The 19065-nt window shown below is 35.5% G+C and overlaps 1 protein-coding gene across 4 annotated transcripts in view; it reads right to left on the reverse strand.

Moving 5' to 3' along the window:
* TENM2 (teneurin transmembrane protein 2) overlaps window positions 1-19065 on the reverse strand; it is a 1019238-nt gene that overhangs the window by 145794 nt on the left and 854379 nt on the right. For all 4 annotated transcript variants that reach the window (XM_087955493.1, XM_087955491.1, XM_087955490.1 and 1 more), the window contains 2 exons: window positions 9372-9572; window positions 8102-8287 (listed from right to left, as the gene is read on the reverse strand). In XM_087955493.1, coding sequence (XP_087811619.1) covers window positions 8102-8287; window positions 9372-9572 — 387 coding nt within the window. The remainder of the gene's footprint in view (window positions 1-8101; window positions 8288-9371; window positions 9573-19065) is intronic.

Raw genomic sequence — 19065 nt, forward strand, 5'->3', positions numbered from 1 at the left:
CTAGCTACTAACAAAAAAAGAAAAAAGTCCTAAACAAGTAGAAAGCTTATTTTCTATTATTCCTTGCTTTTTAAACTCTCAGTCTTTCTGGGAAATAAATATTGTTTTTCTAACAAAGTTATATTTATAAATTGCAATTTTTCCAAATAATTTAGATTAATAATTCTCTGGAGTGGACTCATCTTATGCATCATTCTAATTGTATTCTTTTCCAGCTACAATAGAACTGCAATGGACTACACTCCTGCAAATAACAGGCTCAAAGCTTTTGTAGAATTCCGTGAAGAAAATTAACATGTACATTCCAGAAATGTATTAGGATGTTGCTCACATATAATAGTTACTTAATAATGTTGCCATTAAATGTGTACCAGAACAAAAACTTAACCATCTCTTTTCTGATAAGTCTTAGTTTGAACTAATTCAATATTGAATGCATTTTAAGAATACCAGTTCTGTAAAACCTTAATTTAACAGACTAATTGGGTAGAAAGTATATCTGTTAAAATCTCTGTTAAATCCAAACTGACTTAATATATTTCCTTTGTGTAATTAATACAGCTAGTTCTTGGTTGACAATAGCAACTGGGACAAGAACTGACATTACTAAATGATGCATTGTAAAGGATGATGTCATGGGAACATGCTGCTTAGTGATGGCAGTTCCAGTTGCCTTTGTTAAGTGAGGATTGTCCAGGCTGTAAGTGAGGACTTCATGTGACCAAGACCTTTGACTTCCTGCTAGAAGTGTCCATTTGTCCAGAAAGACAACTCAAAAGACTAATAAAAATCAATCAACCACTATAAAAAACTGTGGAGTTCTCAGTTCCTCTCTAAGAGCTTACACTTTAGCACGAGAACAGAGATTTGATGAGAGAAACATTGAGAGTAGGCAGCAGAATTTCAATTTCAAAATATTTATTCATATACATTTCATTTAAGGAATTGCAACATGGGGAACTTGGCTAGACTAATAGGGTCGTCGTAGGTCACTTCAAATCTGCTGTCAGGTTTTCAAGTGATGAAATCCATTTAAAAAGAAAAGAACAAAGTCCATCTTCCAAAACAATTTGTTTTATTTAGGAAAGCATCAAATTGGCAAAGTCCATGGTAATTCCGGATCTGACACAACCCGGAATTACCGCACAATATTAAAAGTTAGAAACAACCCCCAAAAGTCACATTCTCCAATAGAAGTAATTCAACATTGCTTGATGTCATAAATCTCCACCTCAAGGGGCCCAAGCACAGACAGCTCGTTTCCCATGGGAAGAAAGATCACCTAGCCAAAACAACTCTCTTTATCTCCACTCTTCCCCCTTTAGGAATGTAGCAAGCCTGAAACTCTTACCCCAGGACTGCCACAGAGAAAGTAAGAAAAAGAATATACACTAAACCTAACTAAAATGGCTACACATATGTCAATTTTGGGCTTGACATCTGCCTTTTTACATCCCTGAAAGTTTTACTAACTGTTGCAGGAAGAACTCAAAAACTAAATATTGTTATAAAACTAGATAAACAGTTGTAGTGGTGCAGTGGTTAGAATGCAGTATTGCAAGCTAATTGTAATGACAGACAACTGCCAGTAGTTCAGCAGCTCAAATCTTACCAGCTCAAGCTGACTCAGCCTTCCATCCTTCTCTAAAAGGAGGACCCAGATTGTTGGGGGCAATATGTTACCTCTGTAAACTGCTTAGAGATGGCTGTAAAGCACTGTGCAGTGGTATATAAGTCTATCAATAAGCGCTATTGCTATTGCTATTAACATACTCAATCTGGAGAAGTTCTAGAAGATAGGGGTTTTGGCGGGGAGGGGGGGTCTCTTTTACTGCTTCAGCCCAGGCTGGTTATAGGAATCACTATTTGATGAACAATTGTGCCACTCATTCTGTGATTTTGACTTAAGTGATAAATGAATAGACTGCATTTTCAGCTAGCAACAGAACCACTGAAATAAACATGAGGCAGAGCAGATAACTTGCACTAATATTAGAAGAAAATGTGCCAGACAGCACACATATGCAAACAAAGAAGGTTAGAGTCCTTTTTATAGTTCAGATTAGTATCTTTTCTCATTTTTAATTTCTTAGTAAAAGCATCCAGTTTGACTTGCTTATGCATATTCCTGTAGTATGCCTATTCCAGATTTTTCACTGAGGAATAATTATTACTTTGTTGACATTAAAATTTGTATAGAATTGTATGATATTAAATTCCTACAGAAAATATGTTACACAAAATACCAGAATATTTAAAAGGTTTATTGGGAACAAGCTTTAAAGCTCTGAACTTCTGGTGTGATTTAATAGCATTGGACAGTCTAACACCAGATTTAATTTCCACAGTTAAAATACCTCTGTCATTTTGTCTATGACAATATCATGCAATTCGCTCAACTCACTGAAACAGGTGCTTGACACCACAGGTATAAAATAACACAGAAAATGACATTGTTGAAACATTAATAGTTGGCTGTTGCAGTGAATACACTTCAGAACACAAAACTAGAGCTGTCCTTTCAATAGCTAGATAAGCAGCTTGAGCAAACCTAACCCCCCCTCTTCTTTCAGGGGGCAAGGGTTATACAGATTCTGGAATTGGCAACAGAATCAATATAGTTCATGTAGAAATTCCACCAAAGGAAAGAAATATTCTGATTTAAGTCAGAAAGTCATTTACAGATATCTGCAGGATGCACGTCTTTGAAGTCCTGGATGAAATGCAAGATGTATGACTGAAAAATAAATTTATTGCCTTTTCAAAGTGGACTAGAAAAGAAATAAGGTCATATATATTCCATCCTCGTGGTGGAAGAGAAAGAGGGGGAGACTTACAGTATGCTGTAGCAATTTCTAATCATGACTAGAAGCACATACTAAGGAATGTGAAAGAAAATTGATATTCATACTGGAATGCGTTGTACCATCTCCTGAAACAGCATTCCTTTTTACTCTTTGTAAAGCCTGCATATAATTAATTATGTTTATCATACAAGCCGATAAAAAGATTTTCCTTCCAGAGCAGACAGAAGTTGGAGAAAATGAAGGATGCTTCATTCAGTAGCTCAGAAAGTTTTAAGGATTTAAGTTACTCTTTAAAAAATCAGGTTTTGAAAATATTCAATTATTAAACTACACACACTGAATGTCTGCGTGCATGCGTGTGTCTTTAAGATGGCTTAAATGCTAATTGATGCAACAATCATTCTCATCCTCCTATAATTTTAAATCATGATAATGAGAAATATATATAAATGTAATATAAAATAGATTTGCATTTAGAATGTGAAATAGATTGTTTAAACATTCTGAGGCTGAATATTATATTAATATAATTTCAACATAATCGAGAAAAATAGAGATACCAACATGGGAAGATTGCTGGACAGCTGATTGCCAACTCTGACTTATTTCCTAAGGAACACTGGTGCAAGACCCAATATATCACTTGCAATAGCTGGTTACCTACCAATTTTTAAATTTTCAACATAGATTAGGATGAGTCTTTTTATTATTCTACATATATCACTGAGTTTGGTAGAGCCAGAATGCCACTACCATTACTTTGCAAATGGTCTGTATCTACTGGTGATTTAAATTATCTGTATCTTCTATTTTAAATTCATGCCCTTTTTGCCCTTTTTCGTCTTCTACCTTCCTTCCTTTCTTTCTTTCTTTCTTTCTTTCTTTCTTTCTTTCTTTCTTTCTTTCTTTCTTTCTTTCTTTCTTTCTTTCTTTCTTTCTTTCTTTCTTTCTTTCTTTCTTTCTCTCCCCCCCTCTCTCTGTGTGAAAAAGTATTTTAATTGCCATTCATCTTAAGCAAATATCATAAAACTAAATATGATAGAATATTACAACCAAGTGCAGCCCATACGCAAAAGAATATAGGAATTTAACTGTAGTAAAGCTCCAATTGGGAATTTACTAAAACAATGACAATAGCAGCTGGGCTGTACCTGCCCAAGAACAGTTAGCTGTTGAAATTGCTAGACCTAATTAAACTTAAAATAAAATACCTGGGCTTTTATTATCTTCATGGCTGCCTAACCACATTACATTAGTCAGCATCACTCATCATTTCAGTGACATAAGGAAGATTTGGACAGTGGCTATGTGCAATGGTTGTATATGACAAAGATTTAGCAGAATCAATTCAAAGACTCTGAGGTTTCAATATGCCATAGTATTATTGAGCATTCATACAGCAGGTTACTGATACATCTCACCTAAAAATTCAAAAAATCCCAGTGAGGGGTTGCCCAAGCAATCTAATTATTATACTAGCAATATATCCTGGAACTTCTGAACTCAATAGGCCACATAAAGCTTTATGGATAGCTGGTTTGTACTAGCAGAAGTACAATTATTTCACAGAAATAGACATGTGGTACTTCCACAAATCAATCACAGTGGAAATGAAACAATTTTTTCTAATCTCTACACATGAAATCAAAATGCATTTTCAGCTATATGAAAGCCTTGATGGCCATGGCATCAATTTGCAATGGCTATTCTCTATCCTAAGCTTATGTGAAGAGACACCAGCCAAAGACACTTTATCACTTAAGACAAAGGCAAAATTGTGCCTCCCTCAGTTTCCTCTAGCAAAATTATAGCAGTTGACCGTTTTTTTAGAGCTTGCATTAGGGCAGCATTGTCTACTACATCTGGAGAATACAAAGTAGACGACACGGCACAAGCAAAGATGCTTGACATTGCCTTGCCATCTCTGTCTCCTAGCATCTGTTGTCTGGAGTAGCCATCTTACTTTGATTAATATTAGGGACAGCCTTCCACTCAGGATAATTGTGTTTCAGCATAGATGCATTCTACACCTCATATGTTTTCCAATACAAAGGAAGCCACAACATTACCCACATCAAGCAGGTTTACATGATGATTAGGCAGCCCTATAAACTGGTTTCTATTGTTTCAGTAGAAGTCACATTTCTATTTTTATCGAATCATGTTGATTTTCTTACTTTTTTCTAGATTGGATTGAAAAGCTTAGAAATAGGGAACTGCAGGTTTTTGATCCTCTCTCATTGCCACCCAGCCATTTTTGCTGAATTGCTGCCTTTGTCAGAGACAGTGCTTTTCCTCTCTTTTTTTTAATCTTCAAATCCTATTCCATCTCTTCCAGAAATTGTTTCTGCTTTTATTGCTATTTTTGCCATTACTTTAAGAAAAGCAGTTAGGGGGAAAAAAAAAACCTTTGATACAAAGAGCAATCTAATAGGACAAAACTATCCAGCGGTGCTGCTAGTGAACCTGCTGGTCTATTGGGCACAGGCATAGATATAGCATATAGAAAAAAAATGCAAACAATAGTCTTGATGAAATATAAAGGCCCTTCCCACAAGGGAAAACCAGTATAATTTAAAAATATCACAACGAAAGCGTATTATTCTACTCTATTCAAAACATTACCTACCATTACAGGTTATGGTGTTTTGCATAATAGTCAAAAAATTTAATGGTGAATAATCATAGTATGGTCAACTGTGAAGGAGAAGGTCAAAGATATGAAAGCATAATTATAACATCTTTTTTTTTTTTTTTTTTTTGCTGGAAACAAGTATGACAATATCAATCAAATACTCCATATCGTTGACTAGGTACTGTTTCAAAACATTGAATATGGGAATTGATTTCTTCCTAGATGTTCTTTTTCACACTGTGTATTTATTATTGTTGGCTTTCACGGATGCTCAGTTGAACCCAAGTTCAGTTGGTAAAATTCCATCAACATAAGGCAAAATTAAATGATCTCTTCTCCCCTGTAGGTCCTTATTCTTCTGGAAATCAGGCTTTTGGCATACCTTCTAGTAGTAGAAAAGAAATGTAAACTGTCTCTTCCTGTTCCTATCAGCGATATGTTTAATCCCAACACTCAACATGACAGTCAATAGATTCTAATGATCTGAGCATGGAATATGTCTTATTTTCAGCTCTTATTCATTGGGTAGATAATTTTATTGAACAATTCACTATAGTTTAGTATCTTTCTGATAGTGAGCTGTAAAAAGGCTCAACCCAATACATAGGCTTTTTGTTTCAGTGTATCAATTTACACTTACCTAAATTTCATTGACCATCCACTCAATGCCCTTTTGTAGGCCATCCACTCAATTAATGAGATCCTTCTGAGACCTTCACAATCAATTTTTGTTTTAAGCATCCTGAACAGTTTAGTATCACCCATAGACCTGGCTGGTACACTATTTATCCACATGTTCAGATAATTTATGAACAAGTTAAAAAACACCCATCTCAACACAGATCCCCAAGACACTAATGCAGATTCTTAATACTTCAAAAGCTCTTCATGTTTTATTACCTGTCAAAAATAAATTAAATATTTTCATATTTTGGCTAAAAGTCACATAGAATCATTTGTGTAATCACATCAAAACATATCAATTTTTGGGTGCACAGTAATGTCAAATTAACAGTGCAGTCATATACATGGTTACAAAGAAATAAATACCATTAAATTCAGTGGGGTTTATCCCAAGTAAACATGTATAGGATTGCTATCTAATACCATAAAATCACAAACAAATACAGAAAAACACTTTTAAAAACATAGACATTATCACAAATCAGTAGAACAAGGTAAACCTTTTAGGAACAATGATTGATTAGATGCAAAGCTCAAATAAACTTAAAGTGGTCCTTAAATCAGATCCCCATTGATTAAAAAGAGATCTTGCAGATAAAGAAACCAGCTTCCATCAAATAGAAAAACTGGTTTCAGTAGCAAGTCAACTGTACGCTATAAACCTCAGTATTACCTTGAAATATGTTGAAGACAGACATATATTTCAATTTAAGTGTCTTTCCCAAAAGGTTTAGCTACCCAAAGAGACTGAGACACCTAAATAATAATAAAAGACACAAGTCTGACAAGCACATTTTGTTTCAAAAGAAAAACAATTAACTGGCAACCAGGCGCTCCTTTTAGAGTCTCCAGTTGCCATTATAATTTCAATTCTTATTTTGACTTTTTAATGCTGTACCAGCTTTTTTTAAAGGGTTATTTTGATAAGACTATTCCATCTGGATGGCTACAGTTTAGCTGGCTACTAGCTATTAAAAAAAATATGCTGGGAAATTTAATTCTTTGCTAGTATCTATTTACTGACCAGGCTTTCACAATCTAGACTGGGTAGACCTAGATAACAAGATGAAAATGACATGGGAAACAGACCTCCGTCCAAAATGGAGGAATTCCTATTCTAACTTCAAATTGCACCCAGAGAGTTTTTTCCTTCCAAGTTAAAGACTAAAGATCTGGTCAATAAAAAGGCTTGAATTAGGATGCTACATAATAGACTGAAACTATTATCAGCAGTTATCTGGATTCTCCGGGAACTATGTGCACATTGAAGCAAGACTTTTGGTAATTTGTGTTTAAAATTCAAAATAGTCCAACAGATCTAAAACAATATGTATTTGTTACTACTTTCTAGGTTGACATATAACAAAAGCAATGCAATTGTGTTAGGCCTGACACTCTGTGTGAAGCCAAAGCTGTGCTGAGCGGCCCGCTGTTAGAGAAGGGTATACCATTGTGCTGTAGCATTGCTTCAGCCCTCCCATGCTGTGTCAGTCTATAGGCAAACACCATGACCACTGTCACAGCACAACACATGGAAATACTAGGGAGCTATTTTTGTAACAACAGGAGGGCAATTCCCTCTCAACTTGACCCCTGCTCCTGATGGCTATTGTGGTGATGCACACAGAATGAAATATTTAATAAAGAGGTAGTTTCAGAAAATGGACTAGCTAAGGGAAAGAGGGGGCAATGGTTAAAATAAACTCTTAGTTAAATTGAGTAGAATGATCTCATCAGTAGTATACCCCTTCTACACTGAATATGGAATATGAAGTAGGATAATTTATATTGTTGTAAGTTTTAAACCTGCTACCAACTATTAAAAAACCCTCTGTTTTAATATTCAGAATTAATGACTGGAAGCAGATGAGTCCATAAAGGGACAGCCGGTTGCCATACACAATTGTAACTATGTTTCTACAAGTTATGAAAAGAAAGCAATATGTGCCTGTTTCGGTGGCTGTCGTTTGCCTACCAATGGTGCAGTGCTCCCCATTCCAGCCCTCCCGGCATTCACATTTTCCATCTTTGCAAGTTCCGTGTTCTGTGCAGCGGGGATGACAAACACGTTGGTCACAGGCTATCCCTGTCCAGCCCTCTTCACAACGACATGCTCCGCCAATGCATACACCATGAGTGCCACAGTCTACAGCACATACTTCTGGAAAAGAATAAGAGAAAGATAGAGATAGATATTACCCAGTATTGCTTATTACCCAATATTGTCATGAAAACCAATAGCATTTTGAACACAAAACTGATTATTATTTCTCTTAATTTAATTTGCTTATTGTCTTCTCAACAACTCTGGGTGGTTGTGTACTTTCGTTGCTACAAGTAAGCAACGCATGATAGAAATTTCTACAAATGAGATATGAGATCTGTTATCACATCGCATCCAAGCAGTTGGTATTTTGTTGACAACAAAAAAGAGTCTACAAATTAAAATTTATGACATATGTGTACTCCATTGCCTTTAGTATTTCCAAAGGTGAGCACAATTTTGAATAACTATTATGGTAGAGGTTATCGTGAACTGAAAGTTTCAGAACACACATCTTCAACGCTATCATAAAACAGGATTACAAAAAAAATACAAGAAGTGAAAATCAAAACATTGGAAGATAAATATTTTTTATATTGATTCGATTAACCATGGGTAAATTGTCAGTTACACAGCATTTCAGAATTCAGGCAGTGCTGCCAAGGATAAAGGATAGTTTGAAAACAGGATAAAGGATAGTTTGAACGTTAAATGCTCAAAATCACTGAAATAAAGCAGCAAACTCTTATTGTTCCTACATTGCAAGCTGTATGAGGATTTGGGGTATCTGAATTTACATTAGAATACCAACTTGTAATACAACAGTTGAATTTGGTTGATTATCTTGAGTAAATACCCAGAGACCATCCAGTCTATTGAATATCTCCTAGAGATTAGAATGGCCCCTACTCTAATACACTTCTGGAAGGTGCTGAAGACCTCGTTCTGCCCTGGGGAATCCAGAGTGGATGGAGTCCATTAAATGGTTCATGTGATCTGCTGTTGCTGGGGTGTAGGGTGATTTTATGATGATTTTATTATTATATTAATTTATTTGATCTTTTTAAAGTAGTTTTATGGTTTTAAATGTGGTTTTTATACTCTGTAAGCTGCCTTGAGTCACCATGGGCAAAATTAAGAAATTAAATAAATATAAAGAATAAATATTCTAAAATGAAATGTTCTTTTTTTTTTCTCTTACCAACAGAGCAGTCAGGACCCATCCAGTTGGGATCACAGTTACAGAGGCCTGTGTCAGAGAGATATGTGCCATGCCCACTGCACTGGTCTGGACATTGGGCACGTGGAAGTTCACAATTTAAACCTCCCCAGCCTGGGCTACAGAGACATTCTCCATTTACACAGACACCATGGTTGGAACAGGATGGATCCAAGCAATCAACTGAAACAAAGCAAAGCAAAACAAAACAAAGTCAGTGAAAAAGGTCAGGACACTGAACACACAGTCTGAATTGACATCAGTTGATAGATCTGTGCACAGCAGGTTCCTTGCTGTTGAAATGGACTGCAGCAAGCTTGCTCAGTTGTTTGTTAGGATTTTCTGGGAATCTGAAAACATAAAAAGGTCATCCCGCTTGCTATGAAGAAATTTCAAGAACCAGGTAGTGTTAAAAAAAAATATGGGGGGGGAGGAGGATAGGAAAAGGAATTATTAAAACAAAATAGTAAGACTGTTTTGTGACCAAAGAAGAAGAATATATATTCCAAATAGATACCAAACACTGGGATTCTTAAACAATTTATCAATAATCCTGTAAACGTGACAATGACACAAACATAAACAGAACAATGTTATTTAGCTACTATGGCATTCTTTGGATTTTATGCAGGGGTGGGATTCTACTAGTTCGTACCTATTCGCTAGAACCGGTTGTTAACATTCTAAGCAGTTTGGAGAACCAGTTGTTAAAAGAAATTACTGGCCTAATCCTGTAAGGAAGGCAGGAAGGAAACATTCTGGTGTTGATTACAGAAACTGCCTCTCCGTTAACCCTTATTACATTCTTGGCAGGACTAGTCTTCCTGTCTTGGGAACTTCTCTGGAATTTTTTCCCCTCCTTTGCTGGTACTTTGATTGTATGGAGTGACCATTCAAAGTTACAATGGCACTGAAAAAAGTGACTTATGACCATTTTTCACACTTACGGCTGTTGCAGCATCTCCACAGTCACGAGAGGCTACACAAGGAGATTCATGCCTCAATGTGAGTGATATTGAGTTGGCCACACCCAGCCAATAACATGACCACCAAGCCATGTCCACCCAGTCATATGACCACCAAGCCACACCCACCACCTAAGCCATGCCCACATAACCGGTTGTTAAAAAATTTGAATCCCACCCCTGATTTTACGTATTTAGGCTTTAGAACTTTGGTGAAAGGAGAAAAGAAAATTTGTTTTCTCATTGTCTTTCCCTAGTCAACCAAGTTCCAAAACTTGAGAATTAGTTCACTAAACATGAATCCTGCCTGTGTAAACTTTGTAAATAATTTCCTTCCAACGTACATTCAAGTTAAGTACTACTTAAAAAAAAAAATCTTGGAGTGATTTATGACTCCCTTTAACTTGGTCTACAAAGGCCAAAGAGGAACACAAAATGTGTTTACTAACACAATTCAACATGTCAATTACATTTGAAATGCATATACTAAGAACAGTTCTCTCGCCAGGATCACTACTGCCTGCTCTTTATCCCTGAAGCTAATTGACAAATAATTGAGTTGCTTATACTACTTTTTTTCTTCTCATGCTTTCTACTGTACAGTATCCTTTGCTTCCATCTGTCAAGCATTCATTCAAAATAACTGGCATAAAACTGGACCACACTTCATCTCTTTTATTTAGCTTTTTTCAATACTAGGAGACGCTTGCTGCAACTAGAAAATAATGTTGGCATCAGAAAACAGCTATGAAAGTAGTTAGATTTTTGAATAAGAATTAAAGACTAATACAGGAAGTTTGTAAGTGAAGGTAAACAGATAAGCTTTCCACCATAACTCCCACACACCCCGATACTGAATGGTACTTATTTAATAGTCCATTTAATAATGTTGCATGAGCACTTTTTTGTTCACATAGCAGCTTTAGCCTCATTAGTTCCATCAATGCAGTGACTCCCTATCATGTTGGATTTTGACTTTCATAATTCTCAGCCTGAACGTCCAATTTGAAATTATAGGATTTAATTCGCTGCATCTTGAGAACCTAGCTTAATAAATAAGTCTGCAAAATGCCTTGTAAATTGAAAGACAAGCAGACAAATTTTCAGGTACAGGTAGTGCTCAATGTACGACCACAATTGAGCCCAAGGATTTGGAGGCTTGTTAAGTGAGTTTTGCCCCATTTTACAGACTTTCTTGCCACAGATGCTAAGTGAATCATTGCAGTTGTTAAGTTAGTAACACCGTTGTAATGTGAATCCGGTGTCCCCACTGCTTGCCAGAAGGTCGCAAAAGGGGTGGTCAACATGATCCTGTAACCATCATAAATATGAGACAGCTACCAACTGTTGGAATGTTGATCACACATGACCATGGGGATGTTGCAACGGTCATGAAAAATGATCATATGACACGTTTTTTCCAGTGACGCAGTCACTAAATGAACTGTTGTTGTAAGTTGAGGACTACCTGTATTTAAAATGATCAAGCAAGGCTTTGAGGCCCTGCCTATTCTATCCTTGAATGTATGAGAGACTTTGATAGCATTCGGCTGAATAAAGCACAAAAATCCCTTAAGAAGTTCTTATTAAATGCACCATGGTCTGAAGGTCTTCCTATAGTGATACCGCTGAAGTGCAACCACGATTCCCTCTTCACAGGATCTGTTCTGAATGCTTTGAACTGGATGTATTGGCACATTAAATCACAAAGCACTCAGAATAAAACAATGCTTTAATGGTTCCATGAAGCAGATGATGAAAAGAAATCTGTAGGCACATTTGGGGTTTAAAATGCCTTCCTAGCATCTTGAATGACAAAGGAATATAGTTTGCTGTCTTTTGCAGAGCTTCATTTATAAATGCTTTAAACAGATTAAATATTCCTTAAAAACTAGGATATTTACCACACTGGACTATTCTCTGTATTCTGAGTTAAAAACTAGCTTTTGGTGGTTTGGAACATTGATTTCTAGCATCAAATAACTGGATGAAAATAGATGAAGTTTCACTGAAAAAACTATTCACTTCTCTGACTAATCATAACAAACAGAAAAAGAAGCAGACATCTATATTATGCCATCTAGAACAAGTACAGGTAGTCCTTAAGTTACGACCACAATTGATCTGAACATTTATGTCACAATGTGAAACATTTAAGTGAGTTTGACCATAGGGATACTGCAATGGCCGTTAAGTGTGAAAAATGGTTATAAGTCACTTTTTCCAAAGCCATTGTAACTTTGAACAACCACTAAATGAACTGTTGTAAGTGGAAGGCTACCTATATTTCAATTAGAACCAACAAAGATTCATTTTCATTGACTGTTTATAGTTTTTTCATTAATGGCTCTGTTGGTTAAGAATAAACTATCACATTCCAATCCAGAAATGGAAGCATAAGTCTTCCAGATGTTAACTTTTCAACACTGGTTGGCTCATTCCCATTCTGCTCTTAAATGGGAAGAAATGAATCTTGTCACAATGTCCTCTTGTTTCCTTCATGCCATTTTCGAGGCCATGGGTCTCCAAACTTGGCAACTCTAAGACTTGTGGATTTCAAATTCAATATGCTAGCTGAAGAATTCTGGGAGTTGAAGTCCACAAGTCTTAAAGTTGCCAAGTTTGGAGATCTGTAATCTAGACAAAATTAAATGCAAGGAAAAAGCTAGGAGAAAAGACATTGAGGCTTTAGCCAGAAGATCAAAGTAATTGTACTCAAATTATTTGTTTTTTTAGAACATCATAGAATTTCTATCTTAATAATGTCTCATTTTGTTGCTTTTTAAGCTATGGACATTATTTGACAGTCCTTTCTCTTTATTCCCAAGAAGGAATCACTTTTTTGCATACTTTCTCCTTACTAACAAATTATTTTTGCTGCATGCTTGTTAAAATTATTTTTGTCCTGATTCTATTCTTTGTATTTCTTTATTATTCCCCCTTTGAATGCCACCTTCATTATGTAATCAAAAATTACATTAGAAATTAGGAAAACATAATTTGATATCCCAGATATACTTCACAGATAAAGTAGTCTACTGCTATCTCTAAGGAGAGTCAAATGGCCATTTCAGAATCTACTATAAAAGTGGAACAGTACAACTGTACTTGCAAGAGATCTTTCTACTGTAAAATTAAAGCAGAAGATAAACCCACCATTTTTGCACACTTTTCAGTAAGTTTATATATTTCTTCTTGAATATTAGCATGAATAAATCTACAATTACCTCTCATCAAAATATCTGGAATAATTAATTTACACTCCCATTTACAGGATGGAGTATGCCTTTGGTAATAAAATGGAAATAACTAGTTATAATTCAGCCAAATTAGCACAGATAATCTCCTGTTTTGACTACTGCTAACACTCTTACATGAGGCAGCCTTTGAAGATCACCTGGAAGCTTAGTATGCCCATGCAATATTTCTGCTTTACAAGCTGCATTGGTGGTCCATTTTCTTTTGAGTGTGAATCAATGTGCCAATTATGTCTAATATGGTATAGGGTCAATTATTTGAGGTACAGTTTAGCTCCCGTAGCATTTGGCCAGCCGCTTTGATCCAACAAGTTTGGCATATTCTACATTCCTTTGATTCTTTTGGAGCCCTAGAAGATTATCTGTTGTAATGCCTGCTATCTGGTCTGCAGTTTTCCTTGAGAACCATGTAGTTCTCACATTTTTGCGTTTCAAAAGGCCTTGAAGACATGTTCTTCTGCCAGGTCTTTGACTAGAATGACTGTAGCCGCATATAAGGAGTGAATATGTGTTTTGTGACTACTGGGATTGTCATCTTGGCTTTTTGGATTATCTTCTTTTATTGGTGCATTTATTTTGTTGCTTTATAATTTTTCTGCTTTCTTACGAATTTCCCATAGTTCCTGTAATCAGATGGTAAAGAAATAAAAGTAAATAAATAATCAGAGGATTCCCAATTATATCATTATAAAGAATGAATTAAAACTTGTCTGAACTCTTCCAGGTACAGCTGGAGAGGTGTGTTTTTTGTGTGTGTGTGTGTTTGTGTGTGTGTGGAGTTCAGAAAGACTATGACTCTAATCACTTCTTTAAATTATGTAATATACAACCAATCAATGTCAATATCAATATTTATATATTATTGTCTACATTATTTGAAAGAATATACTAAAGGAATATTCTAAAGGAAATTCTAAAGGAAACATTTCTTAAGAGGACTCTAAATACTGATTACTATATATGCCACTTAATTATATATTACTATTTAGTTAAAAGAAGAAAAGTGGAGGCCATGATTTAATAATTGACATTAGACATCACCCTTGGATTGAAGGAGGAAATACATTAGGTTAAGTGCATTTTGTTGCAATGAGTTCAAGTAGTTTATGATAAATTTATTTAGCACAACAAATTTAATGATCTCTGCTTGTTGGTTTCTATCTAATAATTATCTAATTTTCCTCCAATATCATAAAAACATCTGTTGTAAATCCCTTCCCTTTGTTTCCTACTTCCTTTCTAAAAACCATAAACATAATTGCTAATGGCTTTCAATTTCTTCAGTTAATCCCTGTAGAACCCAGAGTATACTTCAATAGATTATGCTGATTTAAATTTATTAAAATATTATCTATTTAATTTCTCTCCTGACCAGAAGCGCAGGAATGGGTAATTTTTTTGTATGTGTGGATTTATGTTTCGGAAGGAGAAGGAGAAAGAAAGGGAGGGAGAGATTCTCTTAGAAAGAGGTGTGAACTATAACTTTTTATCTTCCTTTAATTTGGTTACACCTGCCAATACAATTCCAGCCTCCCATTTGTGCTAATCCCTTATTACAACTTGAAAGCATGCCATTCTTCTATAATATTTCTAAAGACTTGATATTTTCCTTCACAGAACCAACATTTCTTAGATATTAGAAGATTACTCTTAGGCAAGCAGGAATAAAATGTTAATCCTAATGCCACTGAAGCTTTCCAAATGAGATCAATGCCACAAACAGAAAGGTTGACCTTCTCATTCTTCTTGTTCTCTTATCAACTAAGATTGCAAAAAAGAGGTTCATACTTTATCAAAAAATATGGATGCCTGTCAGAGACCTGTCTTTCTAAGTTTTTATTTATTTTATAGATAGACTTGGCCCTTCTTATTCTGAACTCAGATGATCAGGGCAAGAGTCATCTGCAGGAATTGATTGCCACTGAAACTGAAAAACACATATTTGTTCTGCTATACCTGAATAAGTGACAATTTTCTGTCTTTTACAAATGTCATGTTATAGTAGCATATGTATCTCCTGCACACGTTCAGGAGGAAGACACTGGAAGCCTCTGTAACAAATTCCAAGTGATACTAAATACAACATGAAAAAAAGATCTAGTATTATCAATGGGTAATTATGAATGAGTGTCCACAAATAGATAATTTACAAGAAAAAGAAAGCAGACACATTGTAAGATATAGGAAAAATATGATGAAATGTGATTGTGCCACAGAATCTATTTCAAATGTAAAATATTTTTTATAATAAAAATTATAAATTTATTTTTTAAAATTTTCTGCTGTAGTGCATGTCTTCTAGAATATTCTCCTCTCTGAGATTATTGGCTTATTGGTCTTTCAAAAGAACTTGAAGACCTGCTAATATGCCTGCAAGTATGCAAAGAGTCCTTTTTCCTGGCTATGTTGACCCTGACAGATTATAATGTCTCTTGGCTGCTATTTGTACTTAATATTTTCCTTAAATTGTATTTAAACTATTTTAATTATTTTTATGTTTGTTGGCCTATAGAGTCAAAGGTGTGAGGTGAGTGATGACTCTAACTAAATAAGTAGGACTAAAAATTTTGGAAAGAGTATATTGAAACCTTTTCCAAACAGGATTATAAAATGACAGAAAAATGTGTAAAGAGAAGATGTATTCAAGAAGAAATTTAACTAGAAAAGTAAGGTTCAACTGGCAATAAACCAGTTATCAAATAGGAAAGCCGCAGGCAGAGATTAAATACTTTTTGAACTCTTGAAATCTGCAGGAGAGATAGTTAAAATCCCAGCACTTCTATGTTAACACATATGGAACAATGCTGTGTGGTTTAGAGATTAGAATAAATGGTATGAATATGTGTATGTGTGTGTATACATACACATACACACTGTTACTTATTTACAAAGACTTATATGCCATTCCAGTCAAATGTGACTCCGAATGGTTTAAAAAACTCCAGATACAGTAAAAAGGTTAAAAAGAAAAGTACATTCTGATATAATAAACAACAACCCAATATGACTTCCATACTAATAAAAGCATATGATGCACAACCTCTCCTTGATGGGAGCAAAGACTCAGATCTTCCTGTTAAAGATCCCATGGAAGAGCCACTTCTAAATAGTCATCCGAAACCATAACTTGCGTACTAAACCAGTTAGATGTACAAAATACTGAAACAACTGTACCAATTATCAGGGAAACAAAGTTTGATTTTGTCAGAAAAGGACATACATAGCAAGAACACAAGGACTATAATGAGATTCTGAGTTTCTGTATCCAGGGAGGTCAGGTTAAACTCACCTGTTCTCTGTCTATGTTGGCAAGCAAGGAATATACAATATATTCAAACAGTAAGAGAATTGCTGCTTGAGCCAATTTCTTGCTGAATTTGATATTAATCTAGCAAGTACCATTATATTATTTCCAGTGGTGGATTTCAAAAATTTTTCCTACTGGTTCGGAGATCTCGCTTCATGCATGCACATTGTGCATGGTAACTCTAAAAGACCATTTAAATGGGGTTAAGTGCTGGAATCCTGACAGCACGCTTTGCATGTGTATATGCATGGCTCAAACACCGCCCTTTGTATCAACGCTGGTGAGCTGTGCAGGCATGCCTAATGCATGCGTGCACCAAATGCATGCTTTGCGTGCACGTGCGAAAGGCTCAGAGACCGCCCTCTGTATCTAACGCTGGTGAGCTGTGCTGTTTTTTTTAGCTCAGCTGAGGCGTGGCAATTTGCTCTGCTACATGAATCAGCTGAGCTAATAAACAACAGAATATAGAAGAGGTAGGAGAGGTAAGAGCAGGGGCAGGTAGGCAGGGCCAGCTAGAGGAGGCATTTGCCAGTTGTCTGAACCTATCAAAATGTTCACTACCGGTCCACCAGAAGCTGTCTGAACTGGCTGAATACCACCTCTGATTATTTCTTATGCATGTATTTTATTTTATTCAATGACTATTAAAAAAAAACCCACCATATCTTAAACATTTTAGATTTACCCCATTATATTGTTAATTGTCTCAAGTGCACTTTGGATGGAAGATGGTGTGTAGTTTTGGTCCTTACGATACAAATAAGAGATCATGAGATCCTAGAAAGCGTGCAGAGAGGAACAACAAAGATGATAAAGAGTCTGGAGGCTCAATCATATTGATGAATAGTTGAGAGCTATGTATGTCTAGGCTTTTGAAACAAAAGTTTAGGGGGACATGATAACTGTCTTCTGATATTTGAGGGGCTGTCACAGAAAAGAGGAGGTTGACTTATTCTCCAAAATATTGCAAAGCACAAGAAATATGGGGTGGAAGCTCATTAAAGCTCATTAAATCATCCAAATTAGAAGTAAGGAGAAATTTTCCGACAGTAAGAACAATTAATCAATGGGATTGCTTGCCTCCTGGAGTTGTAGATGCTTTGTCATTGGAGGTTTTTGACAAAGCCATTTGACCAAAACTGCCTAAAATCTCCTGCCTTGAGCAGCAGGTTGGACTAGAAGACTTTCTAGGTCCCCTCCAGCCCTATGATTCTGTGTTCTCTGTTATTATCAGTAAGAAAAAAAAATAAGAATCAAATTTTCAAACATAATCAGGGATATTTTTTCAATCTGTTTCAGATTGTTATAATTGGTATTCAAAAAAACCTCCTTCCTTTGTTTACCTGATTGTCCAGATTTTTACAACTGAGACATAATAACTCTAGTTTTAGCTAACTGTTAAGCAAAGGATTTCTTAATATCTCCCTTTCTCAGCAGTTGGTTAAGCAAAGGATTTCTTAATATCTGCCTTTCTCAGCAGTTGGTTACATGCCCCAAACTCTCCAGATAAAAACAAGCTATTGAAGATATGAAATGTTTGGTTTGTTTTTATTTATTTTCCACTTGTTCTAAATACTTTGGGTTGTTGTTTCTATATTAAAAAAAACTTGCTTTATTGGTTTGTTGAACATTACCTACCTGGACTTCAAACAAAAACATCATTAAATATTGTACTGCTTTTCACTAGGGCTTTACATGGATTGAAAATGATTTGTCCTTAGGACCTTGTATAAGAACATCACCTGTCTGGTTGCTTTCCTTCACACTTCTCTGCACAACTGAAAAAGAGTTGTGGTTGCTTTAAGGAGTTCACTCATTATAGTAATAAAATTTTTAACTACTTCCAACTCAGGCAGCAGTTGGATTGATTTAATGTATAGTAGAGAGGTACTGTGCTTCTAGGAGGTTTATAGCACTTCCAAATACTTTTCAAAACATGCAAAATGTATTTTTCTTCTATTAATCAATATAATAATTGATTGTTCCCAGGCAATCACACCAGACACAATTCCAGATGGCACAGTTATTAACCAGCCATGACCTTAAGCACGGTATTTACTTCTTGTCAGCTCTGAGATTCAGCTGCCATGAATGGAAGGGGGATGGAGGAATTGGAAAGTTCAAAGTTATTCCATATGTCGCATTAA

This window comes from Notechis scutatus, chromosome 2, assembly GCF_049901735.1.
Source record: "Notechis scutatus isolate UNSWTSFEM ecotype Mainland chromosome 2, rNotScu1.2, whole genome shotgun sequence".
Taxonomy (NCBI): Eukaryota; Metazoa; Chordata; class Lepidosauria; order Squamata; family Elapidae; genus Notechis; species Notechis scutatus.